At 37.0% G+C, this 17,653-nt stretch overlaps 1 protein-coding gene and 1 pseudogene across 9 annotated transcripts in view; one reads left to right on the forward strand and one right to left on the reverse strand.

The window, feature by feature from the left end:
• The window catches only part of PIAS2 (protein inhibitor of activated STAT 2), a 107,525-nt gene that overhangs the window by 6,870 nt on the left and 83,002 nt on the right, over window positions 1–17,653 (forward strand). For all 9 annotated transcript variants that reach the window (XM_029921326.1, XM_029921327.1, XR_003902345.1 and 6 more), the window contains one exon: window positions 8,833–9,307. In XM_029921326.1, coding sequence (XP_029777186.1) covers window positions 8,836–9,307 — 472 coding nt within the window. In that variant the 5' untranslated portion in view covers window positions 8,833–8,835. Of the gene's footprint in view, window positions 1–8,832; window positions 9,308–17,653 lie in introns of those variants that run through there.
• LOC115277279 lies at window positions 13,665–14,167 on the reverse strand (annotated as a pseudogene).

The following is a 17,653-nucleotide window of genomic DNA, read 5'->3' on the forward strand; positions in this document are numbered from 1 at the left end:
ACATAGAATCTGAAGCAGGCTCCAAGCTGTCAGCATGGAGCCCAATGTGGGGCTCGAACCCACGAACTCTGAGATCATGACCTGAGTCGAAGTCAGATGCTTAAAGGACTGAGGCACCCAGGCACCTCTGTTTTTTTTTTTTTTTTTTTTTTTTTTTTTAAGTAGGCTTCATGCCCAGCGTGGAGCCCAGCGTGGGGTGTGAGCTCATGACTTTTGAGATCAAGACCTGAGCTGAGATCAGGAATTGGATGCATAACAGATTGAGTCACCCAGGAGCCTCAGTTGTGCGTGTTTTAAGTATTGTTATGAATGAATGATTTTTAATGTATTTGATGGGTTTGAATTGATGCAATTTTTGTTTTTGATGGTCCAATTGTCTTGTCTTGGGCTCCTGGATTGTTTTCTGTGTCCTTCTGACAGGATTCCAGTAGTCTCTAATAGCTTCTTGGCTTCTGGTGTGATAAAATGTTCTAGGCTCATCTTGTGCATTTCCTACCCCAGCCTTGCAGTTAGCCATTTCTTCAAGGACCCTGGTTTCCTTTTGTGGGAAATGGTATTTAGATCACAATCTGTTTTTCCCTACCTTCAAACAAACAATGTTTGCTTAATTAAATCTTTAATACTTTTAGATTTATGGAGAAATTAGGAAGATCGTGCAGAGAGTTGCTATATACCCCATAACTGGTTTCCTCCATTCAAGCAAACTTTCTACTATGGAAACATTCTTATATTTACAAGGTTGAGAATTCCCCTGTACCCAGTACTCAGCTTCAACAATTATCAACTCTTAACCTTTTTTCATGTCTCTATTCTCCCCAGTGATTTTTTTCAAGTTTCAGATATTTTTTATTGTTTTGTTAATTGAGGTATAATTGATATATATAACATTATGTTAGTGTCGGGTATAGCATAATTCACTCTTTGTATGCATTGCAAATGATTATTACAATAAAGCTAGAAAGTATACATCATCTTACAGTTACTAAAATTTTTAAGTTCATTTTTTAAATTTATTTTGAGAGTCAGAGTGTGCAAGCGGGCGAGGGGCAGAGAGAGCAGGGGACAGAGGATATGAAGCAGGTTCCATGCTGGGCTCAAACCCATGAATCATGAGATCATGACCTGAGCTGAACTCAGACACTTAAGTGACTCAGCCACCCAGGCAGTCAACTAAAAAAAATTTTTTAGGAGAACTTTTTAAGATCTCTCTTAGCAATTCTCAGATATACAGTATGCTATTATTAACTATACTCATCATGCTGAATATCACATCCTCATAACATTTCATTTATAACTGAAAGTTTGTACCTTTCGATCCCCTTTACTCATTTCCTATCCCCTCCCCCGCCACCGAAATCTCCAAACTGTTCTGTGAGCTTGTTTTTGTTTTGTTTTTAGGTTCCACAAGTGAGATCATATGGTATTTGCCTTCTCTGTATGACTTATTTCACTTAGCATAATGCCCTCAGGGTCCATCCATGTTTTCACAAATGGCAAGATTTCATTCTTTTATATGGCTAAGTAATATTCCTGTGTGTGTGTGTGTGTGTGTGTGTGTGTGTGTGTATAAGTGTGTAAGCTGCTACATATATAAAACTGAGATGTATGTGTACACATACAGCTTCTTTACTCATTCTGGTTTTGGACACTTCGGTTGTTTCTGTGTCTTGGCTATTGTGTGTAAATAATGCTGCAGCAAACTTGGCAGGGGTGCGTGTGTCTTTTTCAAGTTAGTGTTTTCATTTTCCTCAGGTAAATACCCACAGGTGGAATTGCTGGATCTTGTTATAGTTCTATTTTCAATTTTTTGAGGAATCTCCATAATGTTTTCTATAGTGGCCACACCCATTTATACTGCCACCAATAGTGTGCAAGGGTTCCCTCTTTACAGCATCGCCAACATTTATTTCTTGGGTTTTTTGATAGTAGCTATTCTGACAGGTGTGAAGTGATATCTCCTTGTGGTTGTGCTTTGTGTTTCCCTGATCATTAATAATGCTGAGCATCGTTTCATGTCCTTATTGACCATTTTTATGTCTATTTGAAAAGTGTCTATTCAGATTTTCTGGCCAGTTTTTAAAAAGTTTTTATTAAGTTCCAGTTACTTAATGTACATTATAATATTAGGTTCAGGTGTACATATAGTGATTCATCACTTCCATACAACTGGCACTTACCACCAGTGCACTTCTTAATCCCCATCACTTACTTAACCCATCCCCCATCCACTTCCCTTCTGGTGACTATCATTTCTCCATAGTTAAGAGTCTTGGTTTGCTCCTCTATCTCGTTTTCCCTTTGCTCATGTTTTGTTTCTTAAATTCCACATATGAGTGAAATCATATGGTATTTGTCTTTCTCTGACTGACATAGTTCACTTAGCAGAATACTCTTTAGCTCCATCTGTGTAGATGCAAATTTGACCAATTTTTAATTGAAATTTGTTCTTTTTATGAGCTCTTTATATATTTTGGATATTAACCCCTTATTGGATACATGATTTGAGAATATTTTCTTCCATTACACATAGGTTGCCTTTTCACTTTGTCGATGGTTTCCTTTGTTTTGTGGAAACTTTTTAGTTTGATGTAGTTCCACTTGGTGTTTTTGTTGTTGTGACTTTTGCTAGTGGTATCAGATTTAAAATAACATTGCCAAGGCCTCTGTCAAGGAGGTTACCAGCCATGTTTTCTTCTAGGATTTTTATGGAATAATGTTCAAGTCTTTAGTCCATTTGGAGTTAATTTTTGTGAATAGTGTAAGGTAATGGTCCACTTTCATTCTTTAGCATGTGGCTGTTCAGTTTTCCCAGCATCATTTATTGAAAAGACTATCCTTTCTCCATTGTATAATCTTGGCTACTTTGTTATGAATTAATTGACTGTATATGAGTGCATTTATTTCTGGGCTCTCTAATCTGTTTCATTGATCTGTATTTTTTTTTTCATGCCAATACCTTACTGTTTTGATTATTTTAGCTTTGTAGTATAGTTTGAAAACAGGGAGCCTGATGCCTTCAGTTTTGTTCTGTTTTCTCAAGATTGTCTGTCTATTTGGAGTCTTCCCCAAATGATTTTAAAGGAAATCTCATGTATCATGTAATCTTATCCATAAATATTTTAGCGTGCTACTATAAGGATAGAAATCCTCTTAACCAAGTAATGTACAAGGGTTTATGTTAAGCCATTTTTATTTTTTTGGATTAAACTGCATTTGGGTACTTTGAGGGCTTTTGTATCTATACTCACTGGAAATATTGATGAAAGACTTTGCTGATCCACATTGGAAAATGAGAAGAAATAGGTAGTATTCTAGGCTCCGTTTTTCATCAGGCTTTTGCTTAAAAATTGGTTGAATGAGTCTGACTCCTTAAAAATTGGTTGAATGAGTCTGAAGTTTGGGAAACAATTGGCATATATAAAAATTTTGTCTTTAACAGATTTTTTCGTGTTTGTCTTCATGTATTTAACTTAGAAATTCTTTTTTAAATGTTTATTTACTATTGAGAGAGAGAGAAAGAGACAGACAAGAGTACCTGAGCACAAGTGGGGGAGCAGCAGAGAGAGAGGGAGATACAGACTCCAAAGCAGGCTCCAGGCTTTAAGCTGTCAGCACGGAGCCCGACATGGGGCTCAAACCCATAAACCGTGAGATCATGACCCAAATGGAAGTCAGAGGCCCAACAACTGAACCATGCAGGTGCCCGTGTATTTAACTTTTTGACATTGTTTTGAACAGCTTTTGAGAAACAATTCCATCTTTTTCTTGAAGGCTTTGTAGAAACTATTCATGAAGCTGTTTTGTCTGGGTAAACGCTTTTGGAAGTAGTAGGGGCAAAGATAATCGATCTTGAATCAGGTTGTGTGTATTTTTCTAGGAAGTAACCATAAGTTATTAGAATATAGTTGTATATGCTGTTCTCTTTGTTTAGAGAAATTGTTTGGTGTTTGTGTTCTTTAATGTTCTTTTTCTCATTCTCAAGACTATATTTGTTTTCTTTCTCATTTTTGGACCTGACATTAGAGAGTTTTCTTCTCTTGCTATAGAATTCATGTTTTTTTAAATCTTTTAATTCATTTCTCTTTTGAGGGTGTGTGTTACTTTTTTGCTTTTTAAACACTTAATTTAAATTTTGTATTGTATAATAATAGAAGCATTTAAGGAGATGTTCTCCCAAGCTTTGGCTTATTTTATAAATTTTGAAATGTAGTATTCTCTTTATTGCTTTTATTTAAAAATTTTTTAAAGTTTATTTTTGAGAGACAGTGAGGAGGGACAGAGAGACGGGGGGAGAAGAGAATCCCAAGCAGGTTCCACACTGTTGGGGTTTTGAACTCATGAACCTTGAGATCATGACCTGAGCCGAAATCAAGAATCAGATTCTAACCTGACTGAGCCACCCAGACACCCCTTTACTGTTTCTTTTAATAGTTGATTTTCAGTTTTGATTACTTCAGCCTAGGAGTTAATCAGTGTGTTGTAAGGAAGAGATCCACATATAGTCTCTCAGGTAAAAGGGATTTAATTATAGGGAAAACATGAATTCACAGGAATATAGTGCTGTGAACTAAGGCCTTCGATGACCTCTGAAATGGGTAGGAATTGGAGTATCTTTCTAATTTGTCACATAGCCTCTCTTATGGCTTGGTCACTCCTTTGATGTACTGATATATAACTGGTAGTTTTTCTTTATCCATTCCTACTTATAAGCAAACATGTAAGTTGTTTTAATATTGTAGTTTTAATATTGTGGTATGCACCTGGTGCCTGACTGCGACTCGTGTCATGATCTCTGTTTGTGAGTTTGAGGGCCACATTGGGCTTTCTGCAAGCAGTGCAGAGCCTACTTTGGTTTCTCTGTCCTCTTCTCTCTCTGCCCCTCCTTCACTCGTTCATGTTCTCTCTCAAAAATAAACATTTAAAAAATATTGTAGTTGGGATAGACAGTGTTAATGTGATTTGTCAGTTTCCCACAGCAGCTCCTTTACCTACCCCAAATTATACATCCTGGCAGACGGAGGGTCTACAAAGTTGGTTTTGATCTTTACCATGACTTCCAACCTATTCCCCAAATTCTGAACTGCTTGTGCAATTTCTATCTTATGTTTAAGAGTTGAAGAGCAGGGACGCCTGGGTGACTCAGTCAGTTGAGCGTCAGATTCTTGATTTTGTCACGGGTCATGATCTCATAGTTTGTGACATCAAATCCAGTGTTGGTCTCTGTTCTGGGAGTATGGAGCCTGCTTGGGATTCTCTCTCCTTCTCTCTCCCCTTCCCTCTTCTCTCTGCCCCTCCCCTGCTCTCTCTCAAAAAAAAAAAAAAAAAGTTGAAGAGCAGTCCCAGAAATCTTCTTACTCATTGGGTATTGCATGTAACTATCATACTTACATCTTTAATGAGGTGTTTTCTAAATGTAGCACTTTTCTGTTTTTTTTCTTTTTTTTTCTTAATGCTTTTTATTTATTTTTTTAGAGACAGAGAGAGACAGTGTGATCAGCGGAGGGCCAGAGAGAGAGGGAGATACAGAATCCAAAGCAGGCTCCAGGCTCTGAGCTAGCTGTCAGCACAGAGCTCGATGCGGGCCTTGAACCCATGAACCACGAGATCATAACCTGAGTCGAAGCCGGACGCTTAACCGGCTGAGCCACCCAGGTGCCCCTAAATGTAGCACTTTTCAACTTGCCTTCACTTACAAAATTAATGTTCCAATTTTATAATGTCTCAGGTTTAAGTTTTAAAATAGTTTTGTTACTTTAATTTGATAAATAGGTTGATTTAAAGCCCTGATTTATATTAGCTTTTCTTTAGAAATCCAGATTGTTTATGTATCTTAAAAATTAGTTATGCCAACATATTTCTCTCTTGTTCATAGAACTTCCTTAAAATCAGTTAGCAAGCATTTATTGAATTTCTTTTGTGTAGAGCATGTAGCAATTGTCACTGAAGTATTAGAAGACAGACTTTGGGAGGCAGCAGGGTAGACTGGATAAAGTTCACTTGAAAAAAGTTATAACAAAAATTATACTAAAGATACAGACATTAAAGGTTGGTGGAGAACAAGAGCTGAAATCCATTCTTGGTAGTATTTATAGCAGGCTCACCTTACCTGGTGACACCTGAAATTTGGTTGGAGACTAATTTTAACCAAAAAAAGGGAGGGCATCTCTTTAAGAAGAAATGGGAGCCAGCAAGAATTGTCAAGAAAAACATACAGAACTTGACTTCAACTCCATAGAGAAGTATTTTAATTGGAAATGCTAACTAGAGGAGAATTTTTGTTGTTGTTTGTTTTTGAATAGAAATAGATGACCAGAGGGATGAAGTAACTTTTTCATGTCCTGCGTTTTGATGCCAGGACTTGACCTATATGCAATTACTGATGGCTGCTGTGAAGTTTACCACAGGACATCATTGACTCAAACCCATCTTTTTTCAGCAGTACTTCATTTTTGCATCATTTTGCAATGCAGAGACTCCTTTTTTGGTTTCCTTTGCCCTTCCCCCTTTTTTTCTTGCTTCAGAATTTCTTAATTCCACATTCATGTTCTGAGTTCTTATCTCTTTCTTCCTTTTTGTTGGTATATTTACGATAGTTAATACAGCCAATTGCATTAGCATTCTTTGCCAGATAAAGTTACCATTGGAAAATAAATGATACGAGACCTCCCAGAAATTCAGATTTGAGATCACAGCTTAGGGTGACTTTGTGTTCTTTTTTGTCATTTCTGTAAAACAGTCTCCTTAAAACAAGAATATCTGAAAATGAGGGAAGCAAAGTAATGAATTCAGAGTCAGATTTCTTTAGAAAGTATCACAGATGTATTTGTATGACTGGCTTTGTTAGCGTTCTCATGATTTAATGTTGCTTACGCTCCTGTAATAATATAAGCCAGCTTGAATTGAAGTATTCAGATCGAGGACTTTGGGAAAGGTGCACTGCATTCTTTCTTGGGAAGGCACTTGAAAAACTGTCCTGGTCCTTTTTATACATGAAACCTTGAGTTAACTGTAGCTTGACATAGTCCAAGAATGTTCTTGTTTTTTATCATTGTTGTCCATAGCATTGGGGTAAGATAGATAAAATCCTCATTTTAGCATATGGAGGAAATGAAGTGAGGTGAAGTGTGATGGCCACAGATATGTTGCTGTTGGAGGGTGATTTAGAGCTGCGTAGTTCAGTGTGGGAACCGCTGGTCGCCCAGGCTCCGAAGCTCTTAAAGTTTGTTAGTCCAAATGGAGATATGCTCCAAGTGTAAAACACACTGTATTTTGAAGACTTAGTATTAAGAAGTACTTGACACTTTTAAAAAATGGATTATTTTTAAATCACAGAAATTGATTACATGGTGAAATAATATTTTTGATATATTGGGTTAAAGTATATTAAAATTTGAGTTTTTATTGTAGCCATTAGAAGATTTAGAATTAAATTTGTGGTTCCTATTTCTATTGGACAGTGCTAATTGAGTATAAAATATGTTGTTAGGATTACAATTTAATGTTCTCTGATTTGTACGATATAAACTATGGAGATAGATGAAGGAGAATTAGGATACAGCTTATAGATGCAGAGTACTATGATTTTTTTCCCCCACTCCAATACTGTGATATTTTTAAATTTGTGTGCATTTTAGAAAACTAGCATGTGTCATTCTAGACAACTATTAAAAGCCAACCTGAGTTTAAACAGTTGCTTCTGGGCTGTCCATGAAACTTACAAGTGCAGAACTGAGGACCTGTGTGAATCAGTATCGGCCGCCTGCACTGCCCCTGCACACCTGCCAGACTGAGAAGGAGTCCCAGGCGGCTCTGAAATGTGTAGCTCTGAGGAGGCAAAATGAGTGAATTATCCTTAGGGTCGATTTGTGAGGGACAGCTCTGGGTCTTACTCTTCTTTCGGACTAAATGGAGCACTTGGTACCAGGAAATCTGACCCTAGTGTGGCTTAACTTCCCAAGTTCTGAAAATCATTAAGTAGATGGACGTAAGAGGCAGCAAGTTATTAAAGTTATTTGCTAGGCTTTGTTAATAAATAGATGATGAGATGTGAAGCAGGAACTGCTTGTAAGCTTCATTTTATACCCAAGAACAGGTCAGCAGAGCGGCCTGGGGAGAATCATGCCCTTTAGGATTTATGACCAGTCCTTTCCTTGCTTGTCAGAGGTCTTTTCCTCATTGGATACTCAGCTGTGGATTTGACTTATTTTAGAAGTCTGCTAAGTAAGATGTATGTGATTTTTAGCTTTAATATTTAAAAATAACTTATTCTCTTATATGGTCTGTTCCTTAATAATTTGAGCTGGGGTGAAAAATTCATCGGATTTTGAATCACAATTTTGTCTTGATTTTGTAGATTTACTGCTTAGCCTAAGAAGTTATACCTATAGTTTTGCAAAAATCTGATTTTTTTGTTTGGTTAATTTATGACACTGCTGTAACAAACATTACATTGTGTACTGATAGGGCTTACTTTTGAAAGGAAAATTTTCATTGGTTATAAGTTTCATAGTCATAAAACAAATACGGGTTTACACTTGAGCATAATCGGATAATGAAGTGGCTAGTAGAAACTGATAGACCGTAGATTATCACATTTAAGAATACAGCAAAACATAATTAACACCATAACTTGAATGTAACTTGGGCGGGCAGTGATTCTATAAATAGGATCAGTTCTAAGGGGTATGTGAAAATGCTGGTTACTGGCGTATACCAGTTGATAAAATGCTGGTAAAATCAGATTTTCCAGCCTATCTTAGTTGGTTGGAGTTTTTATAAGATTGAGGATGACTCTTGACTTACGTCCTTTTTTTTTTTTCCCTTCCCTTTTAGAATATGGTTTCTAGCTTTAGGGTTTCTGAACTACAAGTGTTACTAGGCTTTGCTGGACGGAATAAAAGTGGACGCAAGCATGACCTCCTGATGAGGGCGTTGCATTTATTGAAGAGCGGCTGCAGCCCTGCGGTTCAGATTAAAATCCGAGAATTGTACAGGCGCCGATATCCACGGACTCTTGAAGGACTTTCTGATTTATCCACCATCAAACCTTCAGTTTTCACGTTGGATGGTAGCTCATCACCTGTAGAACCTGACTTGGCCGTGGCTGGAATCCACTCGTTGCCTTCCACTTCAGTTACACCTCACTCGCCGTCCTCTCCTGTTGGTTCTGTGCTGCTTCAAGATACGAAGCCCACGTTTGAGATGCAGCAGCCATCTCCCCCAATTCCCCCTGTCCATCCTGATGTGCAGTTAAAAAACTTGCCCTTTTATGATGTCCTTGATGTTCTCATCAAGCCCACGAGTTTAGGTAAGTGTTAGAGAAATCAAGTCCTTGAGAACGAGAGAATAAATAAAGCAAGAGGCTTTCAACTATTGATTAATGATTTGCTGTTAATACTATAAAGTTGAGACAGTACTGCCAGATAAGTGCCAGATAAGAAATATTGGCAACCATGACTGAAATCTAATATAAAACTGTTAATTTATTGTACCAGCATTCTTGCGGCTTAGAGCTCAAATTGTTTCTGTGTATATAGGAGGAATACAGATACTACTTACTGTCTGTAATTTGTGTTTTGATTGCTTTACAGAGTTTTAGTTTCTGTTTAACATAGTGTTTAAACTGCTTTCCTAAGAAATAAACCTTTTATACTTAATTTTTTTCTAAGTTGGCACACAGAGTTTAGCTTTTTGTTTAATATCCATCAGCTGCTCAGAAAATTTAATGGATTTTATCATTACTAAAAATTGATACATTTTTAGTTTAGAGACTTTAACAAATTTTTATCAACATTGATGACTCTTTGTTGTAAATGGTATGATCTTTTTTTACTGCCTAATGAAATTATTTATAGAGGTTTTGGGCTTTATGATTAAATAAATTATTTGGGAAATGGCGTCTCATAGTTTATTTGGGAGATTTTTTTTCCCCATCCTGGGCAAAACCCTTTTTATTTCAAGTCATCTGAGAATTCTCTTAAATATATCCTTGTGCTCTTTTCCTTTTGTTTAGGATTATGCTTTTCTAGATCTTGGTTGGGCCAGAAGGAAATTGTGAGGGGTAGGGCTCATTAATGGGGTCGGTACGGCTTGATTGGTGGTAAGATTTTCCTAGCCCCTCTCTCCTTGCTTTATTATTTTCTTTCTTTTTCTTTTCTTCCTCCCTCCCTCCCTCCCTTCCTTCCTTCCTTTCTTTCTTTTCCTTTCTTCCTCTTTTGTTCATTCTTTCTTTCTTCTCCTTTCTCTCTCTCTCTTTCTCTCTCTCCTTCTCTCTCTCTCTCTCTTATTTATTTTTGAGAGCAGGGTTGGTGCGGAGAGACAGGGAAACAGAGGACTGAAGCAAATTCTTCTGTGCTGACACAAGAGAGCCTGATGTGGGGCTCAAACTCACAAACTGTGCGATTATGAACTGAGCTAAAGTCATATGCTTAACTGACTGAACCGCCCAAGCACTGCACCCTTTCTCCTCACTTTAAATGTTTTTATTTAGCAATACTTAGCTAGACAGGTAGAGTAATGCATTTTATTTCTTCATTATATTCATTATGAAGTTAGGGTTTGGTGTTCATGTTTTATTATTTTTGCAAAGTCCTATGAGTAGAATTATTGTATCAAAGGGTAAGAACATTTTAATTTTAAACTCTTGGTAACCTGTTGCTAAATTAGTTTCCAGAAAAGCTGTGCCATTTTAAAAATTCTTTTTATCATTTTTTTAAATGTTTATATATTTTTGAGAGACACAGAGACAGAGTACGGTCTGGGGAGGGGCAGGGAGAGAGGGAGACACATAATCCAAAGCAGGCTCCAGGCTCTGTGCTGTCAGCACAGGGCTCGATGTGGGACTCAAACTGACAAACTGCGAGATCATGACCTGAGCCGAAGTTGGCCACTTAACCAACTGAGCCACCCAGGTGCCCCAACACTGTGCCATTTTAAATTACACAAGCAAAGTGAGAGAATGCTTCTCATTGCCTTCCTTTATGCCTTTAGTAGGTATTATTAAAAACAGATCTTGGTGATTTTGACAGATGAAAACTTGTATCTTTAGTTTTTTTATTTTTAGAATTAATAACAGAAGCAAACATTTTAAATGTTTATTACCCAGTTGGCTTTCTTTTATAATTTTTACTATCGTCTTTAACCCTGTTTTTTTTTTAACTGGTTCATTTATATGATGAAAATGTTTCCATAATTTTTAAAATTTCTCCCTCTGTTATGGTTTTTAGTTTATACCAGTGGACAGTATGGCTCATTCCCATGTTTCTTTATCAGCAATTATTGCAAATTTACTTTTTGTATATGTTTTGAGAAAGATTCAGACTGGTAATATGTCTGTTAGGAGATCCTATCTCATGGGACTCCTCAGGAGTATGGCTAAGGTGAGGATTGGGAGATAGGAGGGCCTGTGAGGTTGTAGTTAACAGTGAAAGTACTTAAGAGACTGGAGAGAAGGTGAATCGTTTGTCTTCTGTGCTTCTTAGCGTCAGTGGTGCACCAAGGGGTGAACTCTGGAGGGGCTTTGTGAGCTCTTTCCTCATTTCCCTGCTTTGTTCAAAAACATAAATAGGAGTTTTTTTGCAGTTCTGTATTTTTCATAATTTCTCTTTCATTAACCTTGATAAGGTTAAAGGGGAGTAGTAGTCTTTTTATAACTTTACTAAAATAAAGCTTTCATAATTCATTTCATATCTCATTTAGATAAAATGCAAGAGGTATTTTGTATCGTAGAGTGGCTAAGAAAATCCTGCCTTTTGCTTGTAGTTTAAATCAAAATGTAAGAGACAACATAACTTCAGGGCTTATGAAATAAGTTTTTACCCCTGAGCTAAATACTGTCCATTTTTTTCAAGAGTTTTGCTTATCTTTATTTTTATGAACTTTATAAACTCATACTTGTTTTATTTATTTTTAAATTCTTCTTAAATTTAAAAGGAGTAGAGAGAGGGAGACACAGATCCAAAGCAGGCTCCAGGCTCTAAGCTGTTAGCACAGAGCCGGACATGGGGCTCAAACTCATGAACCGTGAGATCATGACCTGAGCTGAAGTTGAACGCTTAACCAGCTGAGCCACCCCGGGTACCCTGATACTTGTTTTAAAACAAGGCTTAAAAATGTTTCCTTATCCTACCTGCCCTAAGGAGAAAAAGAGCATGTATATAATCATATATTATATATATATATATATATCATATGTAAAATATATGTAATCATGTTATGTCAGATAGATAAAGCTGTGATCTGAGAAATGCTTTTACATTTGGAGGTAGAAAGTTAGAAAATCCACATTACCATATAGTTTGCCAAATGAAAGTGGCAAAAATTTAATCATTTCCAGTAATGACCTTCAATTGAAAATTTTTAGTGTCACATTGTCTAAGGCAGTGTAATGACATCCAAAAGTTTTCTTAATTTTTCTTAATTTGGTTTTATAGTATTGAAAATGGATTATAAAAATAGAAATTCTGGGAAAGTCCTTTTGTTTGGAATCCTGCTATGGAGAAACCTATTTACGTTCGGGAATTGAGAATTTAAAATCCTCAGGAGTCCAAAGAGATAGCAAATCCTATTTCAGAGCACATGTTCTTGACCTCTGAAAGCGAGTCTGTGTATTCTTGTGATTATATACAGTTGATTAGATGATTTTTAGGCCATCAACATATTGTTAAGTAGGAAATAATTGACTACACGAGAGAGAATAGAGGAACCATGTAGAAAAAATAGGTCAAAAAATGTCCTTCTAAAACCTCTTGGGAGGTCAAAAAATGTCCTTCTAAAACCTCTTGGGATATTGAAACCAATAACCTTTTAGTATTGAGGGAATTGCTGTTACAGCATGACACTTTTAAGCATGATGCTTAAAAAAAGAACCCAGGGCACCTGGGTGGCTCAGTCGGTTAAGTGTCCTACTCTTGATTTTTTAGCTCAGGTCATGATGTCACAGTTGGTGAGATCAAGCCCTGATTTCAGCTCTGTGCTGTCCAGCACAGAGCCTGCTTGGAATTCTTTTTCTCTCTCTCAAAATAAATAAGTAAACTTAAAAAAAAAAAAAAAGAATCCCTAAAACAACCATGATGTGTATATTCTATTTAAGAAGATACATTTTTACATAGTTTTGCAGCTTGGAATTACTTAGGAATGGTTAAAATAAAAACATTTTAGCATTTAAAATGAAAAACGGTAGCACCTAAAAACCTGAGTGTATACAATACTAAATGATATTCTCTGTAGCTAAGGTTTTAACTCTTAACAGACGGATAATCTCCTAATTCAAAAACTGGAAAAAAAATCTGTTCTCCTCCCTTAAATTGCTATTTTGAATGCTTTCACAGACAGCCTTTCTTCTTTTTAAGACCATTTCTTTTGAAGATGAAATTCTTTGGGATTTTCTATTTAAGAAATTTGTGTTCAGGCTGTACGAAGAGAATATATATAAAACAGTAAGCTATAAAGAACATCAGTGAAATGAACACTTGTGAAACCACAACTTCATTAAAAAAAAAAACATTGCCAATATCTTCAAGCCATCTCCTTGCCTTTTCTGAGTTAAATCACTATTCTGAATTTATGTTCCTCTTCTTTGCTTGTTTTACCACATGTGTATATGCATTTTTTTTTTTTACACCGTATCATGATTTTTAATGTCGAGAGTTTATAATACGAGGGCCACAGCTTTCTCCCGAACTCAAGTTTATAAATTTTCGATTGGCTTGTGAGGCCAGTAGGGATACTTCTTTTTGTCTAATTTGGTTTCTGGGAAGACTTCGTTCAGGTCCTCATTGGTCATCTGATCAAACAGAATTATGTTCTTCATCTTCTCTTTTTCATATTCTTCAATCCTGGCCTTTGAGAGAGACAAAAACTCAGTACAGCTTTTCACATCCTCTTTTTCTTCAGCATCCACCTGCGCAGTGTATTTATCCTCTGGCACAGGAACCTTCAGGGCATTCAACTTCTTCTCAAAGTCATCTACCAAGCCAGCTTTCACCACATTGGCCTTGTAGTAAGCCCAGTTGATAGCAGGTGGATTCTCAGGGAGAGTAGCCAACCTGGAGGTGAGGATCTCATTCCAGGATTTCAGGGAGTTGGCAATGGCCTTCTGGTTTCAGGGTATGATCTCCCCAAAGGCTACCCAGTCAGTGGTTTTTAGAGCAAGTTTTCGCCCAGCCATCTTGAGATCCTTCACCTACCCCAGCGGCCCACAGTCCACTGTATATGCATTTTTAAAAAGTAGTTAATTGACTTTTGAAATTATGTGATGGTGTAGTTGGTCCGAGGGTTGTGGGTTATCGTTAAGCTGAAATTATGTAATGGTGTATATATTCTTCTATGACCAGCTTTTTTTGGTTTACTCTGCCTGTTAAGCATTATATGTTGATACATCTGGCTGTTGGTATTTTTTGAAATACCTTCAGTGTATTTTGAGCCTTTCATTCCTTAAAATTTCCTCGTTTTTCTTTTCACATTACAGAAGTAATTTATGCTAGTAATTGAAAATTCAATAGAAATATAATGGAAAAGGAAAGCCCCTCACAGTGTCCTCTATTTCTCAGCTGGAGTGGTAGCAATAGTTAACTGTTTCTCTGCATATGTTATGTCATCTTTTCTTCTTGTTCATTTAAAAAGCTTTTTCCAACTGCAGAGCCCCTGTGCCACATTTCTAGTGAGAGAGGACACGATTCTACTTGTATCCTCTGGGAATACCCCCTCCTGGAACTTTATATCATGATAATCTTAATTAACAAAGTTCTTGGAAATAAATTGTAGATTTGTGGGTTGCAGTAGATCTTTTCTCTTGTAGATGTATCATGACGTAACCAGTATTCTGTTGACGCACATTTTCAAATTTTTATTATTTATTTGGAAATATTTTGGTATCTAGCATGTGTTGGTCACTATTCTTGCAGTTTTTCAACATTGCAGCTGTTAAAATTCTTGCATGTGTGCTTCTGAATACTTGTGTGCTTGTTTATGAAGTATAATGCGTCTGTGAAATTGTTGGGTCAAAGAGTTAGGAGTACTTAATATTTTGGTATTCAGCTTTTGGAGAGAATTTCAGCAGTTGCTTCAGAAGCCTAGTGCCAGGTTATAAACCAGTAGTACGTGGGTGTATTATTTTCTCGACACCCTCATGAGCATTGGTCTTTTAATTTATTATTGGTCTTTTAATCTTTAAAAGGTGAAAAATTAATGAGAATCAACATCTTTTCATATTTTTAAGTTCCTGAGTATTAGAAAATACTCATTAAGCTTCTAGGTACAATTAAACAGGTTTAAAGTGGTATGCACATTAATGGAAAGCCATTAAAATAGAGTCTCCCTTCTAAAGAATTTGGATACATTCAGACACTATACATCATTTTTCGTAGCCCAGTTAACACATATATAATGAGGATTTCATTTGGAATATGGTCATTGAGGTCTAATTGTGGAGAAGTCAAAAGGATGAGATGGCCATTAGGAAGTTTGTTATCTAGTTGGGAAGCAAATAATGTTAATGTGAGAGCCAGGTAGCGATGAGGTATGTGCCTGTATGATGAAGCACTGTAAATTGTGAATCTGAAACTCAAATATTGGCCTAAAGAATGGGACTTTGAAGGATCAATTTGTCCACTTTGAATTGGTGATGTTCATAGGAGAAGAAACACCAGGAGAGGGGAGAACTGTGAGTTGTCACAGGGATAGAAATGAAAGTGGCACAGTTGTGAGACCTGACTGAGGAAACTACGTTGAGTAGAGGACACCTTGAGGGGAGACACTGGAAATGCAGGTTTGCTAGGGAAGAGGTGGCCATTGTTTTGGGGACTCTTCTAGGTAAGAGGGTTTCCACTGGGCTCATTCAGAAGCAGGGTGCTGCTAAGCATGGTTGAGCAGGGGAGAGGTTGTGAAGGTGATGACCGCTCTGCATCCATGTTCTGCTTGGGGGCAGCAGAGGGGCAGCGTTGAGACTTCATTTGCACAAACACTAGTAGGTTTTGAGTTGGATGGAAGTAGTGAAAATGGGGAGGAAGCAGTTGATGAGAACATATTAGAAAGCAAGACTTCATGCCTAACTGGATATAGAGGATGAAGAAGAGGACTGACGTAAAGGGAATGAGTGATTGGAAAATGGTTAACTAGTCTCCTCTTCCAAAATTCTGAATTAGGGCACCTGGGTGGCTTAGTTAAGTGTCTGGCTTTGGCTTGGTCGTGATCTTGCGGTTTGTGGGTTCGGTTTCTCTGCTGACAGCTCAGAGCCTGGAGCCTGTTTTTTGGGGTTCTGTGTCTCCCTCTCTCTCTGCCAGTCCCCTGCTCACACACACTCTCATTCTCAAAAATAAACATTAAAAAATGTCTGAATTAAAGCCACTGTTTTTATAAGAAGCATGAAACCTCAGTACTCTACCCTCCCCTTGTGATCTTTGCAGCTGTTGTCTAGGGAAAAATATTTTCATATTAAATATCACTGATGATTATCAGTATGGTGGTGATTTCTGTCTAGATAAAATTCTTTTAAATGATTCAGGTTTCTGAGTAAATGTCATTAAATTAGAAAAATTTGGGTGTATGTAGGAGGGTTATTATTAAAAAAGTATTCACATAAAACAATGGAGTGATAACTATTTGTAAACAGTTGAATATTGGAATATAGAATCATTTAGTCAAGTGTTTATCAGAGGCCTTCTGTGTGCCTGTTAACGTCCAGTGTGTTGAGAAAAAAATTATCAGTAATGAATAATTTGTGAATATAGAACAGAACTCTTTATATTTCTTTCTTCTATTCTGACTCTATTTTTGGTGTGTATTTTTATTTATACATGTGGAAGTTGTTGCAGAGAGATGATGGGGAAAGAAGCAAAGCAGGAGTGTGCTTTGATTGGCACTGTTAGTTGATGGCTGATAGGGAAGCAAATAGCTCGGGATACAGATCTTAGATAATGTGGTGTAATGAACTGATTTATTCATTGTTACTTTATGAGTTGTTTTATTTACAAATAAGCTAGACTGAGCCATGATAATCCACAAAGCTGCCTATAAAATATTGGTTTATCTCTTTCCTGAGTGGGAAAGCCCCTGTTAGCCTAGGCACTCACTGCTAGAAAGCATTCTTTTTTTTTTTTAATAGACTTTTTTAAAAATGTTTTTTTATTTATTACTGAGACAGAGAGAAACAGAGTGTAAGTGGGGGAGGGGCAGAGAGAGAGGGAGACACAGACTCTGAAGCAGGCTCCAGGCTCTGAGCTGTCAGCACAGAGCCCGACTGAGCTGTCAGCACAGAGCCTGACGCAAGGCTCGAACCCACGAACCGTGAGATCATGACCTGAGCTGAAGTCGGCCGTTTAACTGACTGAGCCACCCAGGCGCCCTTAGAATTGTTTTTCTGATCCAAGTTGTGAACACTACTGGGGAGAAAATATTCTGTAAAACCTGTACCTTTCTGCTTGATATCCTACATTCTTTTTCTTGATTTGTATTAAAATGGCAGTTTAGCTGATAGATTTACCTTACAGGAAGTTTTGTGTGCTTTTAGCTACTATTCTGTCATAAAATTGTGTTGTCAGTGTTAACACAAATTAGTATATGCACTATTTTATGTTGTAAGTTCCTGTCCTGGAGTTCACAATGATTAAACATCTTTTTTTTTCCCCCATAGGAACAGGGTAGTTATTTGGTATTA

The sequence above is a fragment of the Suricata suricatta genome, chromosome 14 (genome assembly GCF_006229205.1).
Source record: "Suricata suricatta isolate VVHF042 chromosome 14, meerkat_22Aug2017_6uvM2_HiC, whole genome shotgun sequence".
Lineage (NCBI taxonomy): Eukaryota > Metazoa > Chordata > Mammalia > Carnivora > Herpestidae > Suricata > Suricata suricatta.